General features: G+C 42.2%; 1 protein-coding gene across 2 annotated transcripts in view; it reads right to left on the minus strand.

Annotated features, from left to right (window-relative positions):
- Positions 1 to 1,190: 1,190 nt before the first annotated feature.
- Positions 1,191 to 15,826, minus strand: part of SRL (sarcalumenin) — an 86,059-nt gene continuing 71,423 nt past the window's right edge. Inside the window, exons 3-8 of one of the 2 annotated variants that reach the window (XM_073636579.1) lie at positions 12,261 to 12,359; positions 10,787 to 10,882; positions 6,004 to 6,039; positions 2,644 to 2,760; positions 2,317 to 2,550; positions 1,191 to 2,066 (exon numbers count right to left, since the gene is read on the minus strand). In XM_073636579.1, coding sequence (XP_073492680.1) covers positions 1,261 to 2,066; positions 2,317 to 2,550; positions 2,644 to 2,760; positions 6,004 to 6,039; positions 10,787 to 10,882; positions 12,261 to 12,359 — 1,388 coding nt within the window. In that variant the 3' untranslated portion in view covers positions 1,191 to 1,260. The remainder of the gene's footprint in view (positions 2,067 to 2,316; positions 2,551 to 2,643; positions 2,761 to 6,003; positions 6,040 to 10,786; positions 10,883 to 12,260; positions 12,360 to 15,826) is intronic. The other variant, XM_073636580.1, reaches the window with a different exon arrangement.

Here is a 15,826-nt window from a genome sequence, read left to right on the forward strand (position 1 = left end):
AACTATTATCTAACTAAGCCCATGTGCTTTTTTTTTTTTTTTTAATTCAGGTTAAAAGTGTACATATCCTAGGTGGTGCCCCTTCATCAGGTTTTCATTCTGTCAGATGTTAGCCAAGCATTTTTAATGTAATGGACAAAAATACAAAATCAGACACTGGGACAGGACTGGTCACTTGTACAATACCAAACTCAAGCTAATAAATAAAACAACATTTTATTTTACTATCTATTGGTTTGTAACTATATCTATGATATCTTTGAGATATTTTTGGCCTTCGCCAATATTCACATATTTGGAAAAAACCAAGCCTACTATTGATAAACCCTGCTCATTCTGAAGCCCAGGACAAGGATGGATTTGGAAGTATACCAATAAAGTGGGATGAGGTAAATCTGTAATCAAACTGTTATAAAAAGTTGAGACCTGGGCATTCTTAGCAATGGTTTTTGTTTCTGCACCAATTCCATTTTATATGAACAACACTTTGCAGGGTTGACATAGGTATAGTTGTATAATTGTTTAACTATTAAAACATCAATTTATCCAATCAAATTAAGCTATTTTGCCACAATTTTAGGTAATGATCAATGTATTGTGAGTTCTGAGACAGCACATGGCAGCCATTTTGCTAACATCCCACTATCTTGTCTGCTGACATTTTTTGTACTTCACTGTGGTGCTGGAAAGAGTAAAATTGTGGGTTTTGATTTAAGGAAGCCTTGATGTTGTGGAACAAGAATGCCTGTCACCATCTGGATTATTTAACATACATCCCCAGTGTTTGAGAGGATGCAGATTACAAAATAAAGTTCCAGTTTAAAGATAAGGCCACTAGTAAACGTGGCAGTATAGTTAGGATACAGGGTGTTAAACAGAGTTTTGCAGGTAACTGGAATTCCTCGTAAACCTTGTACATTCATAATCGGTATGGTGTTGTTATTGTAAGGCAAAGGTCAACCCAACATGGTAAGATTGGAATAACAGTTGTCTGCACTGCTAAAGCAATACCAGTGGTATTGGCTCCTTTAGTTTTCTTACTTATAACTTCTTTCAGCACCAGAGTGACTAGTAGTGAATTCATTCTTCTATGACAAGAAGAATCGTTTTTTATCATTTCTGCTTTATTCCTTGACAAGTCAAGTGCATGATAAATAATGCCATCACTAAAAGATCGCAGGACCTTCATATTTTGTTGAAATGCTGTGTTTTTTTTTATTTTTCGGTTTTAAATATGAGAAGGCATAGGATGGAGAGAAGTTAAGGTTTTTTGTAACGGTTCTTTGGGGCTTCCCCACATCCGGTCACATCGCAGTTAAGGCTTTGAGGCTTTTTGCTGATGCTGCTAAGAAGGTCTGGCAGTTCACGTGTAATGGCCCTCTCAACCTTCTCCATCAGACAGCCGCCAATATATGAGCATTGGTTGGATAGAAGCTTGAAGCCAGTAATTGGGTTTACTCCAAAGAAGTCCTTGTAAGCCTCTCTGTTTGGAAGATCAAACTTGCTGACGTTTGTTTTGGCCAAGATAGACTTGAAAATGAAGAACTTATCAGGGTCCTCAACAATGTCTTTAAAGACCAATTCACCATCACTGAAGAAGGTCATCTTGTCCTTGTAGGTCTGAAGGTAGCGGTCAACCAACAAAGCATGAATTCGGACTCTGATAGCATGCTGACGGATGAAGGCAATCTTGTTTTCAAGTCTGTTTTCAATGACTTGGGTGAGATCTTCTAGAAGAGAGATCTCTTCCTTAAGAAACAGTTCTCTGTGTGTATCAGGTTGGTAATCTTGTGGCCAGAAAGAACTGACATAGACTCTTGGTGGCTCAGTTACATTGATCAGAGGAGCCAAGCTCCAGAAGAGAGCTCCATATACCCTCATGAGCTCTTGTGTTGCCAGATTATCAGCTTTGTTCAGGATAATACGTATCTGAGACTCACGTCCTTTCAACTGTTTGAAGAGCATCTCCAACTCGAGACCTACATCCAGTTTGGTAGGGTCAAACACCACAAAGATGAGATCAGCTCTATCAATAAACCACTGGCAGACATCATTAAATGGATAACCTGCAAAAGAAAGTTTTGATCATTAAATGGTAAAGTATAGTAACCTAATGAATTTCATAGTGTTTTGACAAACAAGTGTGAGACCTCACAGCTTGGCAGAATTGAGCTAAATGATTACTGTAAAAAAGAATTGCTGCAAACTCAAAACATTGTAGTGTTTCTTTAAATTATATTATAAAAAAAAAAAAAAAAGCAAAATAGAGTACAAATATTTCCAGCTAGCACTGGCACTTCCAATAAGTATACTTACCTCTTTCTTGCTGTTTGCGATTCTCAATGATTCCAGGGGTATCCACCAATGTGACCCTCTCAAGAAGTTTGTGAGGAATTTCAATGCCTATTAGCTTCTCCAGAAAATTCTGACCAAATTTTTCCAGTGGAGAGAAGGAACGACTGCTGTCGGCAGCCATCACGATGCCTTCGATAGTCTTTAGCTTTGGCCCATGCATAACGACAGTGAATTCAGAAGTTGTGGGCTCAGCACCTGCCAAAAATTAACAATATGGATTTATTGCTTTGATGTCTACAGAAAACCCCAAAAACTTTGTGATAGGAGCAAAAATACCACAAAAGTTACCTGTGTACAGTTGATGGGGTGTTTCTTCCAACCCCAAGAGGTAGTTGATCATGGTGGATTTGCCAACACTCCACGGTCCCAAAAATAACACCATCGGTTTAGAAGTGATCTCTCCATCTGGAGGAACAGAGCAAATATGACGCAACAATAATTTTTTTATGGGTCATGGACTATTAGGAAAAATATTTTGGATGAACAATTAGTACACCCTGTACCTTACATTTGTGATGTAATAATACAGCTTAAATCCAAAATATACAGTGCCTTGAAAAAGTATTCATACCCCTTGAAATTTTCCACATTTTGGCATGTTACAACCAAAAACGTAAATGTATTTTGTTGGGATTTTATGTGATAGACCAACACAAAGTGGCACATAATTGTGAAGTGAAAGGAAAATGGTAAATAGTTTTTACATTTTTTTACAAATAAATATCTGAAAAGTGTGGCATGAATTTGTATTCAGCCCCCCTGAATCAATACTTTGTAGAACATACTTTCGCTGCAATTTTTGCTGCATATCTTTTTGGGTATGTCTCTACCAGCTTTGCACATCTAGAAAGTGAAATTTTTGCCCATTCTTCTTTGCAAAATAGCTCAAGCTCTGTCAGAATGGATGGTGAGTGTCTGTGAACAGCAATTTTCAAGTATTGCCACAGATTCTCAAATGGATTTAGGTCAGGACTTTGACTGGGACATTCGAACACATGAATATGCTTTGATCTAAACCATTCCATTGTAGCTCTGGCTGTATGTTTAGGTTTGTTGTCCTGCTGGAAGGTGAACCTCCGCCCTAGTCTTAAGTGTTTTGCAGACTCTAACAGGTTTTCTTCTAAGATTGCCCTGTACTTGGCTCAATCCATCATCCCATCAACTCTGACCAGCTTCCTTGTCCCCGTTGAAGAAAAGCATCCCCACAACATGATGCTGTCACCACCATGTTTCAGTGGGGATAGTGTGTTCAGGGTGATGTACAGTGTTAGTTTTCCACCACACATAGGGGTTGATTTACTAGAGGCAAATAGGCTGTGCACTTTGCAAAGTGCAGTTTCCCTCTGCGAGTGCAGTTGCTCCAGAGCATAGTAAATGAGGTAAGGCTTCACTTTGCAAAGAGTACCCAATCATGACCAAGGAAAATAAAAAAAAAACATTTTTGCTTGCACATGATTGGATGATGGCAGTCAGCTCATTTACTAAGCTCTGGAGCAACTGCACTTGCAGAGTGCAATTGCATTTTGCAAAGTGCACGGTCTTTTTCCCTTTAGTAAATCAACCCCATAGTGTTTTGCTTTTAGGCCAAAAAGTTCAATTTTGGTCTCATCTGACCAGAGCACCTTCTTCCACATGTTTGCTGTGTCCCCCACATGGCTTCTCCCAAAATGCAAATGAGACTTCTGAAGGGTTTCTTTCAACAATGACTTTCTTCTTGCCACTCTTCCATAAAGGCCAGATTTGTGGAGTGCACAACTAATAGTTGTCCTGTGAACAGATTCTCCCACCTGAGATGTGGATCTCTGCAGATCCTCCAGAGTTACCATGGGCCTCTTGGCTACTTCTCTGATTAATGCTCTCCTTGCCTGGCCTGTCAGTTTAGGTGGACGGCCATGTCTTGGTAGGTTTGGACTTGTGCTATACTCTTTCTATTTTCGGATGATGGATTGAACAGTGCTCCGTGAGATGTTCAAAGCTTGGGATAATTTTTTATAACCTAACCCTGCTTTAAACTTCTCCACAAATTTATCCCTGACCTGTCTGGTGTGTTTCTTGGCCGTCATGATGCTGTTTGTTCGCTAAGGTTCTCTAACAAACCTCACAGAACAGCTATATTTATACTGAGATTAAATTACACACATGTGGACTCTATTTACTAATTAGGTGACTTCTGAAGGCAATTGGTTCCACTAGATTTTAGTTAGGGGTATCAGAGTAAAGGGGGCTGAATACAAATGCACCCTACACTTTTTACATATTTATATGTAAAAAGTTTTGGAAACCATTTACCATTTTCTTTCCACTTCACAATTATGCACCACTTTGTGTTGGTCTATCACATAAAATCCCAATAAAATACAATTACGTTTTTGGTTGTAACATGCCAAAATGTGGAGCATTTCAAGGGGTATGAATACTTTTTCAAGACACTGTATATGTAAAATCACTGTACATATGTGATTATCAACATAGTTGCTCTTTCCTATGGTAGGTAATGGTCTTGCTAAATCTCCATCTATACATAACAGGACATGACCTTATTAATCTAGGCCATGTCTCTCTGAGGCATGACGTTGTCAGCTGGTTTGCAAGTATGATGCAATTCGACATAGCACTATTAGGAGTGTCCTGAATTCAATAAAACTGATGCTATAAGCAATTGTACAAGAACCATATTAGTATGTGCATGTGGCTCTCATTAGGACTAAAAACTCTCGAAAATTTGAGGTCAGTACGAAATATCAGCATTGGTTAGATTTGGCAATCAGTGTGTAGGTCTAGACCAGTGAAAGAGAGTCTGAAAACTAATACAGCCATCACATCTAAGAATTGGTAACAATAACGGGCACAAGTGGCTGCATATGATGGGCACAAGTGGCTGCATACGATGGGCACAAGTGGCTGCATTTGACGGTCACAAGTGACTGCATTTGACGAGCACAAACGGCTGCATTTGATTGGCACAAGTGGCTGCATATGATGGGCACAAGTGGCTGCATATGATGGGCACAAGTGGCTGCATTTGATGGGCACAAGTGGCTGCATAAGATGGGGCACAGTGGCTGCATTTGATGGGCACAAGTGGCTGCATATGATGGGCACAAGTGGCTGCATATGATGGGGCACAGTGGCTGCATATGATGGGCACAAGTGGCTGCGTATGATGGGCACAAGTGGATGCGTATGATGGGCACAGTGGCTGCATTTGATGGGCACAATGGCTGCATTTGATGCGCACAATGGCTGCATTTGATGGGCACAATGGCTGCATTTGATGGGCACAGTGGCTGCATTTAATGGGCACAGTGAGGCTGCAATTGATGGGTGCGGGGTCAGTATTTTTCAGTTTGTTTGCGCCACCCCCCCCCTTCCCAAAAAAAAAATATTTTGAGTACCAGCCGCCACTGACCAGAACTATGTTGAATTCTATTTGCACAATTCCATAATAAGCCAATTTTTATTAGTAATAATGTGCCAAACTCTCTGTATTGCCAACTCCTAAAAAAGCTAGCTGTATAGATAAAGTTAGGGAGCTAATGCTAGTGGATGATTAAGCAAAGGCAGGTTAGCCATGTCAAGCGAGGCTTAACAGACTCACAAGCTGAGTAGGCCAGGCAGGATACAAGTACCTCAGGCAGTTCTACCCACCTGTGGCCGAGTCAGCAAGGGTACGTCCATGATAAGCTGTTAGCAGAGGGGAGGGAAATGACATGTCAACATTAAATAACAAGACAAGGGAAGTCTATGCCCCCTAGCAAGTCACTGCAAAATTAAAAAAGATGGTGTGGTACAGTAACCACTCACATGCAAAATGCAATACTGTATGTCCTCCATAAATTGTCACCTAAGGAGTGAAACTCTGATAATGTTCTGTGGAATTTAAGACCTAAAAACAGCCCAAAATGACCCATTTCATAAGGTACTAACTACTTGACACCTGAACTATCTATCCGACCTGGCAGGAAAAGGGATCGAAGTTGCAACTTAGATCTTACACAGGCCTATAGTTCTCTGATTCAAATTGAGCACCCCTTTCAGAGGTTCACTTTAGGATTTAAGTGCACTCAAAACAGACATTGCATTAGACAGACCATTATGCTGTGTGGTATGTAAACACATGTGAATTAAATACATGTACTGTCCAACTATTCCAGTTTTGATCGGCCAGTAGGGTTGCCACCTTTTCTTCAAGCCAAAACCAAACACTTTAGCGGCACAATTTTTTTTTTTTTGTTGAGTATACACTATAGGATTGTAAAAGACCTAAGACACCTTTGAGTCCCTCAAGGAGAGTAGTAACGCAGCCCACTAAGTGCGCCACAGTGAGTGTTTGCCAATGTGCATTGGGAAGGGCTGAAAGAGGCATTGTTAAATAAAATAAAAGCGTTCTTGTACCCATAAAATATGATTACATTAATAAAACAAATGTCTTTGTAAAAATATGAATTAGCCTACCTTAAAAGCAGACAGTGTCAGTCAGTAGGGCAGTGCACAGTGTCAGTGGGACAGTGGGTGATGTCAGTAGGACAGCGGGTGATGTCAGTAGGACAGTGGATGGTGTCAGTAGGACAGTGGATGGTGTCAGTAGGACAGTGGATGGTGTCAGTAGAGCAGTCGACGGTGTCAGTAGGGCAGAGGACGGTGTCAGTAGGGCAGTGGACGTTGCCAGTAGGGCAGAGGACGGTGTCAGTAGAGCAGTGAACGGTGTCAGTAGGGCAGAGGACGGTGTCAGTAGGGCAGTGGATGTTGCCAGTAGAGCAGTGGATGGTGTCAGTAGAGCAGTGGGCGGTGTCAGTAGAGCAGTGGACGGTGTCAGTAGAGCAGTGGATGGTGTCAGTAGAGCAGTGGGCGGTGTCAGTAGAGCAGTGGGTGGTGTCAGTAGAGCAGTGTGCGGTGTCAGCAGAGCAGTAAACAGTGTCAGTAGAGCAGTGGACGGTGTCAGTAGGGCAGTGGACGGTGTCAGTAGAGCAGTGGATGGTGTCAGTAGAGCAGCGGACGATGTCAGTAGAACAGTGGGCGGTGTCAGTAGAGCAGTGAACGGTGTCAGTAGAGCAGTGGATGGTGTCAGTAGAGCAGTGGATGGTGTCAGTAGAGCAGTGGATGGTGTCAGTAGAGCAGTGAGCAGCATCAGTAGAGCAGTGCATGGTGTCAGTAGAGCAGAGGATGGTGTCAGTAGGGCAGTGGGCGGTGTCAGAACTGCATTGGATTGTATCAATAGGGCAGTGGACGGTGTCAGTAGGGCAGTGGACGGTGTCAGTAGGGCATTGGATTGTATCAGTAGAGCAGTGGACAGTCTCAGTAGGGCAGTGGACGGTGTCAGTAGGGCAGTTGGCGGTGTCAGGAGGGCATTGGATTGTATCAGTAGGGCAGGGGACGGTGTCAGTAGGGCAGAGGCAGGTGTCAGTAGGGCAACGGCTGGTGTCAGTAGGGCACAGGCTGGTTTCAGTAGGGCAGAGGACGGTATGAGGGCAGTGGATGGTGTCAGTAGAGCAGTGGATGGTGTCAGTAGAGCAACGGACTGTCTTAGTAGGGCAGTGGATGGTGTCAGTAGAGCAGAGGCAGGTGTCAGTAGGGCAACGGCTGGTGTCAGTAAGGCACAGGCTGGTTTCAGTAGGGCAGAGGACGGTATGAGGGCAGTGGATGGTGTCAGTAGAGCAACGGACTGTCTCAGTAGAGCAACGGACTGTCTCAGTAGGGCAGAGGATGGTGTCAGTAGTTTTTTTATTTATTTATTTTTTTACAAATTTATTTATTTTACATTTTTTAACAGTCTTGTTGGGGGGCTTTGGTGAAAAAGCAGGGGTCTAAACAGACCCATAATAGCTCACGTTTGAGACAGAGAAAGGGACTGAGGGAGGATTCCTTTCTCTGCAGCTTTCTCTGAAGCATAATAAACATAGTAAATTGGAAGAAATTTACTGTGTGTGTACCCAACGTTACCTAATTCCCTCAATCTCTGTGACTGGTCCCCTGCAGTTTCTGTGAAAGTTGTGACAGGCTGTGGTAGCACTCCAGCATCTTCATTGTACCATAGAGGGTTAATGTATGGTATGCAATGATTCTGAGGCTTTGGGTGGAGGAGGAGAGCACTGCAGCTGGCTGGAGCATGGAAACATACAGTAAGTGAAAGTGGCTATTTACCGCCAGCAGTGAAAGGGTGGACTTCTTAGTGCTGTACAAAAAAATCTGTAAAAAAATGCTTATGGTCATTATACATTTATATCACGCCCCTTCGGGATCTACCTTTGCTCGTCAGACATTAAAGTGTTTGTTACCCTAGGAAAAGATCCTGTTCCCTTAAAGCATGAATAACAGCACAGTGGTTGTGCTGTGTAATTCGGCTCTTTCTTTCACCTAAAAAACCTGGCTGATCCTGCCTGGCTATACCTTCCCCACTGTAAACTGACCACGATTTATCGTGGCTGCTGAGCCCTGACACCATGGTCAGTTTACGTGCCTCTGTCATCCGCTGTGTCTCCTGTTGTCGGAATTTCCGATCGTGTGTACACAAATCCGACGCACAAAGTGCCACGCATGCTCAGAATAAATAAAGAGATGAAAGCTATTGGCTACTGCCCCGTTTATAGTCCCGACGTACGTGTTTTACTTCACCGCGTTCAGAATGAACGGATTTTCCGACAACTTTGTGTGACCGTATGTATGCAAGACAAGTTTGAGCCAACATCCGTCGGAAAAAATCCTAGGATTTTGTTGTCGGAATGTCCGATCAATGTCCGACCATGTGTACGGGGCATAAGTGTAAATTGATGGGTGCTATATAAGTACCTGTAATAAATAAATGTTTTGTTTTTGAGATATTCTTTAAAACGGGATTCCGGCCAGCTAAAAAAAATTTTAAAGTTAGCAGCTACAAACACTGTAGCTGCTGACTTTAAATAGGTAGACTTACCTGTCTTGGGTGCCCGCGATTTCGGACGCCCGAGGCTGACCCGTCCCTCGGCTCTCGGGTCCCGGCACCGCCATCCTAGGTAAGGGAAACAGGCAGTGGAGCCTAGCGGCTTCACTGCCAGTTTCCTACTGTGCACGCGCGAGCGGCGCTCTGTGAATGGCCCCGTGGTGTTCAGGGAACACACACAGTTCCCAGAAGACAACGGGGCCGTTCACCGAGGAGCAGAACACGCCTCGGAATAGGAAGAGGCAGATTAGGAAGACTGCCTAGCAACAAGGGTTTAGGTAAGTATAACATTTTTTTTTTTTCCAAATTTTTTTTTTTTTTTTCCAAATTTTTTTTTTTTTTTTTTTTTTTTTAGGATTTTTGGTGGAATTTATTTTTCCAGGGTGGCCCTCCACTTTAAGATAACTCACACTGTTTGATACACAGAGAGATAATATATGCATTTGAAATACAATGAATAAAAAGTGACTTTACAGTCTCACTTTTTTCTAGAGTACCATCTTATACAGTATGTGATTATATATACACCACAATGACACTTTTCAGCCAGACCTCTAGTCATGCAAACTGTATTTAAAGCGGACCTTCAGTCATTTTTTTAACTTTCCATCTATTAAATCTTCTGCCCTTGTTGTTTTAACTTTTGATAGTAAAACATTTTTTTCTGCCAGTAAATACCTTATACGGCCCACTTCTTGTCTGGTCATTAGCCTAGGCTTATGACATTATGCACAGCTCTCACTTTTGGCGTGCTCCCGAGTGCCGCATCTGTGTCCATTCACACAGAATGCAGGACTCGGCCCCGCCCCCCGACGCCCGCGTCATTGAATTTGATTGACAGCAGCGGGAGCCAGTGGCTGCGCTGCTATCAATCTATACAATCGGGACACGAGACACCAGATACAGATGGTGTGCTCGTTCCTAGACGGAGGATGACAGCATCCAGGTAAGTAAAACGGGGGGGGGCTGCAGCACTAAAAAAGCTTTTTCACCTTAATGTATAGAATGCATTAAGGTGAAAAACCATGAGGGTTTACAACCCCTTTAAACTTTCTGGATGCTAATAGCATAGGGTCAGCATGCATATATAGTATACAACAGGAGTCCCCAAACTACAGCCTTCCAGTTGTTCAAGAACTAAAATTCCCATCATGCCTAGTCACGTGTAGTTCCGCAACAGCTGGCGGGCCGTAGTTTGAAGATCCCTGAAGTATGTTCAAGTTTAGTTATTGCTAATTCACCAACATTCTGTTGTTGTCATGCAAAGTATAGTGGTTAGTACAATCCATGGCCAGAATGCCATATTGTTTAGGCATAATGCATGAAGACCTAAAGCTGCATGGTTTGGATGACTATGCATGGCAACAGCTGGAGTCCCCAATATGTACTTAGCTGTACTCTTTTAAATAAATAATCCTTTTTTCTATCTCTAAGCCTTTCCATACATAACCTTTGGCACTGCATCAAATATACAAGTTTTTTTTGGAAGCCCCATTCAATGTACAGTATGCTTACCTGTAATCTCATACTGCCTCAGTTCATTGTATTTGTAGGAGAGTTCCAAAGGTTTTACAGCAGAGTGATATAGTTTCTTTAGCTTCTGTAGGACCGCTGTAGAGAAATATGAAATGAATTCAATGAGATTCAGAAAAAAAAAATCCTGTTTGAACTTAAAATTTTATGAAATAAAATAAAAGCAAAGATAAACCAAAAGGGTGCAACTAGATTGGGCGTCTGCATATATCAGCAAATATGCACAGAAATTCACTCACATGCTCTTTGTGACCCATGAGCATACATATTTTTGCAATTATGCCTTCTGTCACCCTAAGGACTACCACAACAATTCTTTTGAAGAATACGCAAACATAAAAAATATAATATTGTAGCTGGCTCGCCAAACAATGTGAACAGGGCTGTGTACTTCAAAGAGAAGAGTAAAGGTGCAAAAAGTGCTAAAAATACACTGCTGTCAGTGCAACTGCCTATCTTGTCATAAAAAGAAAAGATTTTTGGCGCCTGAACTTAGCAATGTCGCCCTTCTCCTGTGATTGCTCTAAAAAAAATAGACACTAGCATGGATTTTTTTTAGGCCTCATGCACACTGGACATTAAAATAACGTTATAAAAACGCCAATAGCTTTGCAGTGAGTTTTTCAAAGTTTTTGCAATATCGTTTTTTAGCGTTAGTTTTTTTTTTTTTTTTTTTTAATGAATCAAAAACATTAACCACTTGATATCCGCACTATGGCCTAATGACGGCCACAGCGCGGACCTGAATTTCCAGGAGGCCGTCATATGACGACCATCTCTGTGCACGCGCCCTGCAGGGTGCACGTCGAGCACACTGTGATCACTGAGTCACTGAGACTCGGGTGATCACCGATCCGAGTAAGGGGCCGGTCCTGGCCCCTTACCATGTGATCAGCTGTCAGCCAATGACAGCTGGTCACATGATGTAAACAAAAGATCGGTAATCTTTTTTTTTTTTCTACTCGCGCTGATAGCGTGAGTAGAAAAAAAAGCTGATCACCGGCTCAGCTGCAAGGGACATCAGTCCCGAAGTGGAAGAGGCACATCTGCCTCATCTGTGCCACCTAACAGTGCCCACAGTGCCACCTATCAATGCCCACAAGTGCCACCTATCAATGCCCACAAGTGCCAGCTATCAATGCCCACCAGTAGTGCTAATCAGTGCCACCTAGCAGTGCTGCCTATCAGTGTAACTGATCAGTGCCCATTATTGCCACCCATCAGTGCCTATCACTGCCACCCAGGATAACATGATGGGGAGTTTATTGACTGTAGAAAAAAACTTCTAAAGAAAAAAACAGAAGTTGGAAAAAAGTCCAAAAACGTCCAGTGTGCATGAGGCCTTATTTCTGACAGGTTTACTATGAATATATAGTAAGAATGTATTCAACCATTGGGCAAAGGTTCTTGTAATGACACCTATTATATTGACTTTTTATTTGACACATTTGATTACCTGTGTAGTCATCTGCTGGTTTTTCGTCAGCAAGTTTCAAGGTATTATCTATGTGGCTTCTGTCCCTTCTTGTGAACTCTTCTGCTTCTTCCAAGTCATCTGTAAAAAAATTACAAGAAAGAAGGAAAACATTAGCCAATCAAAATCCTGAATGACAAAATTTAACATCTAACAAATGACTGTCCTCCTCTAGATCAGTGTTTTTCAAAAGAACCCTTTAAGGTTCTGCACAATCCTGACGCACCCATCCTAAAATTTAAAGAACAAAACTAATAATTTTTTTAAGATCACCCACACACGTAAGACACTCAACATTAGAGGTGAATTATTCTTACAAAGGAGACACACCTGTGCACACTGGTACTGACTAGTATTCCAGCATTTCTCTTCTCCCTCACTCAGCTAATGTGACCCCAGTGCTGCCAGACAAGGGCATAGCTTCCAACATCCTTCTTCTCTACCAATTAAATTATTGGTTGTTAGTATGCCAGTGGCAGGCCCACAGAGTACCCACGGTTGTAATGCTGCACAATGAAAACCCCCGGCTTTGAGTAACAAAAATGCAGGCTTGGGCCACCCATTGGCTTGTTGACAATTTATGGGCACTATGACAAAGCTGTGCCCCTGAAGAACCTAGCACCCTGGTTGAAAAGGGCTGCTCTAGATGAAGGATGGAGAGAGACGCAAACATACAATTTTTTATATTTTAAAGAAAAATTTCTAACAAAAGATTTTGGGGTTGCTTTACTAAAGGCCAATAGACTGTGCACTTTGCAGAGTGCAGTTGCACTCTGCAGCTGCAGTTGATCCAGAGCTTAGTAAATGAGGTAAAGCTTCACTTTGCCAAGAATATCCAATCACATTCAAGGGGAAAAAAAATGCATTTTTGCTTGTACATGATTGGATGATGGAAGTCAGCAGAGCTTATACTCATTTACTAAGCTTTGGAGCAACTGCAATTGCACTTTAGTAAATCCACCTCTATGTTTTTGCTCAACAGCTGTATTTACATACATTTTTACCATAAAGCCAAATTTCAGGTAGAGAGAGAAAAAACAAATTCCTGGGGGTGTTCTATCAGGTTGAGGTCAGGGCTCTGTGCAGGCCATTCAAGTTCCTCCACCCCAAACTCACACATCCATGTCATTGTGGACCTTGCTTTGTGCACTGGTTCAAATAATTTGGTGGAGGGGGGATTATGATGTGGGGTTGTTTTTCAGGGGTTGGGTTTGGCCCCTTAGTTCCAGTGAAGGGAACTTTTAAGGCGTCAGCATACCAAAGACATTTTGGACAATTTCATGCTCCCAACTTTGTGGGAACAGTTTGGCGATGGCCCCTTCCTGTTCCAGCATGACTGTGGACCAGTACACAAGATCCATAAAGACATGGATGAGTGAGTTTGGGGTAGAGGTGCTTGACTGGCTGGCACAGAGGACTGACCTCAACCCCATAGAACACCTTTGGGATGAATTATAGCAGAGACTGCGATCCAGGCCTTCTCATCCAACATCAGTGCCTGACTTCACAAATGTGCTTCTGGAAGAATGGTCAAACATTCCCATAGACACACTCCTAAACCTTGTTGACAGCCTTCCCAGAAGAGTTGAACCTGCTATAGCTGCAAAGGGTGGGCCAATGCAATATTAAACCCTACAGACTAAGACTGGGATGCCATTAAATGTTATGTGCGTGTAAAGGCAGGTGTCCCAATACTTTTGACAATATAGTGTATGTGCATTAAATGTGTAGTTCATTCCTTGCCTGGAGTGTCCTTTTAAAGTCAATACATTCAGCTTTTTTTAGAGAAAATAAACTGTACGGTCAAAACCTGAAACAAAATCATTTATAATCCAAAGCTATATATATTTTTGTCATTCTACTCGACCATCACCCGCTGCTCCTTCAATGACCCTTCAGATTGTTATAGTGAAAATTAAATTTTATGGATCAATTTACACTTATCATAGATTATTTCACGCATCACTAACTTACTAACAGACATATCTGTATGGATGTCACACCACTTCCTCAAACTCAACTTGTCCAAAACCGAGCTTATAATATTTCCTCCCCCACGTGCCTCTTCCCTTGACTTCTCTGTCAAGAGCAATGGCACAACCATCCACCCATCCCCACATGTCAGGGTACTAGGTGTTATCCTGGATTCTGAACTCTCCTTTCGACCCCACATCCAATCACTTTCCAAAGCTTGCCGCCTCAACCTCCGCAACATCTCTAAACTATGTCCCTTTCTAACCAATGAAACCACAAAGCTCCTGATTCACTCCCTGGTTATCTCTCGCCTCGACTACTGCAACTCCCTCCTCATTGGCTTACCTTTAAATAGACTATCCCCCCTTCAGTTCTTCATGAATGCTGCTGCCAGACTCATCCACCTTACAAACCGCTCAGTGTCTGCTACCCCTCTCTGCCAATCCCTCCATTGGCTACCACTCGCCCAACTAATTAAATTCAAAATACTAACAATAAGTTACAAAGCCATCCACAACTCTGACCCCAGTTACATCACTAACCTAGTCTCAAAATACCAACCTAATAGCCCTCTTCGTTCCTCCCAAGACCTCCTGCTCTCTAGCTCCCTCATCAACTCCTCCCATATCCGCCTCCAGGACTTCTCCCGAGCCTCGCCCATCCTCTGGAATTCCCTACCCCAATCTGTCAGACTGTCTCTAAATGTATCCACTTTTAGGCGATCCCTGAAATCTTTCCTCTTCAGAGAAGCCTATCCTGCCTCCATCTAACAACTGCACTATTTTCTCCATTAGCTCATCCACCACAGCTATTACCCTTTTGTATAACTTGACCCTCCCTCCTAGATTGTAAGCTCTAACGAGCAGGGCTCCTTGATTCCCCCTGTATTGAATTGTATTGTAATTGTACTGTCTGCCATAATGTTGTAAAGAGCAGCGTAAACTGTCGGCGCTATGTAAATCCTGTATAATAATAATAATAATAAATTCTGTTTGCTTTGTCTCTCATTTTGTTTTGTAACCACTTACGTTGTAATTAACGTGGTGTAAATGTGTACACCACATTATTTTTTCATTCATTTTAATAATATGCTGTTTTTTTTAATTTTTGCATTTAAAGCATACCCTGAGCCAAAACATTATTTTTTTATTTTGTGTAGTGGAGTGAGAGAGATAGAACAGTTGTCGGGTTTTTATTGCTATCTGTGTCCCTGCCGGAAAGATTCACCCTACCTGTTTGTCCTGGTAACCACTGTCATTGGGAAAAAAGCAATGGAAGATCCAAAATGTTGCAATTGTCAATGGAGAAGGATGTGAATGAAAATCTTCCAATGCGGACGCCTGTTGTGGTGACCACTTGCTAAAAGGGGATTTCTTCCCAGTTTAGAGAGATTTCATCTAACTTCCTGTTGTGTCTCTTGGGTGGGAAGTGGGGAAAAATCTCCTCAATGGGACACATGATCTTTTCCTACTATTTCTAATATACAGAATATATATATATATATATACACACATACATACATACGGAGCTTTTTTTCTCAGAAAATAGGTGCAGGAACTCAACCATGACCCCCC

Source organism: Aquarana catesbeiana, linkage group LG06, assembly GCF_042186555.1.
Source record: "Aquarana catesbeiana isolate 2022-GZ linkage group LG06, ASM4218655v1, whole genome shotgun sequence".
NCBI classification, from domain to species: Eukaryota; Metazoa; Chordata; class Amphibia; order Anura; family Ranidae; genus Aquarana; species Aquarana catesbeiana.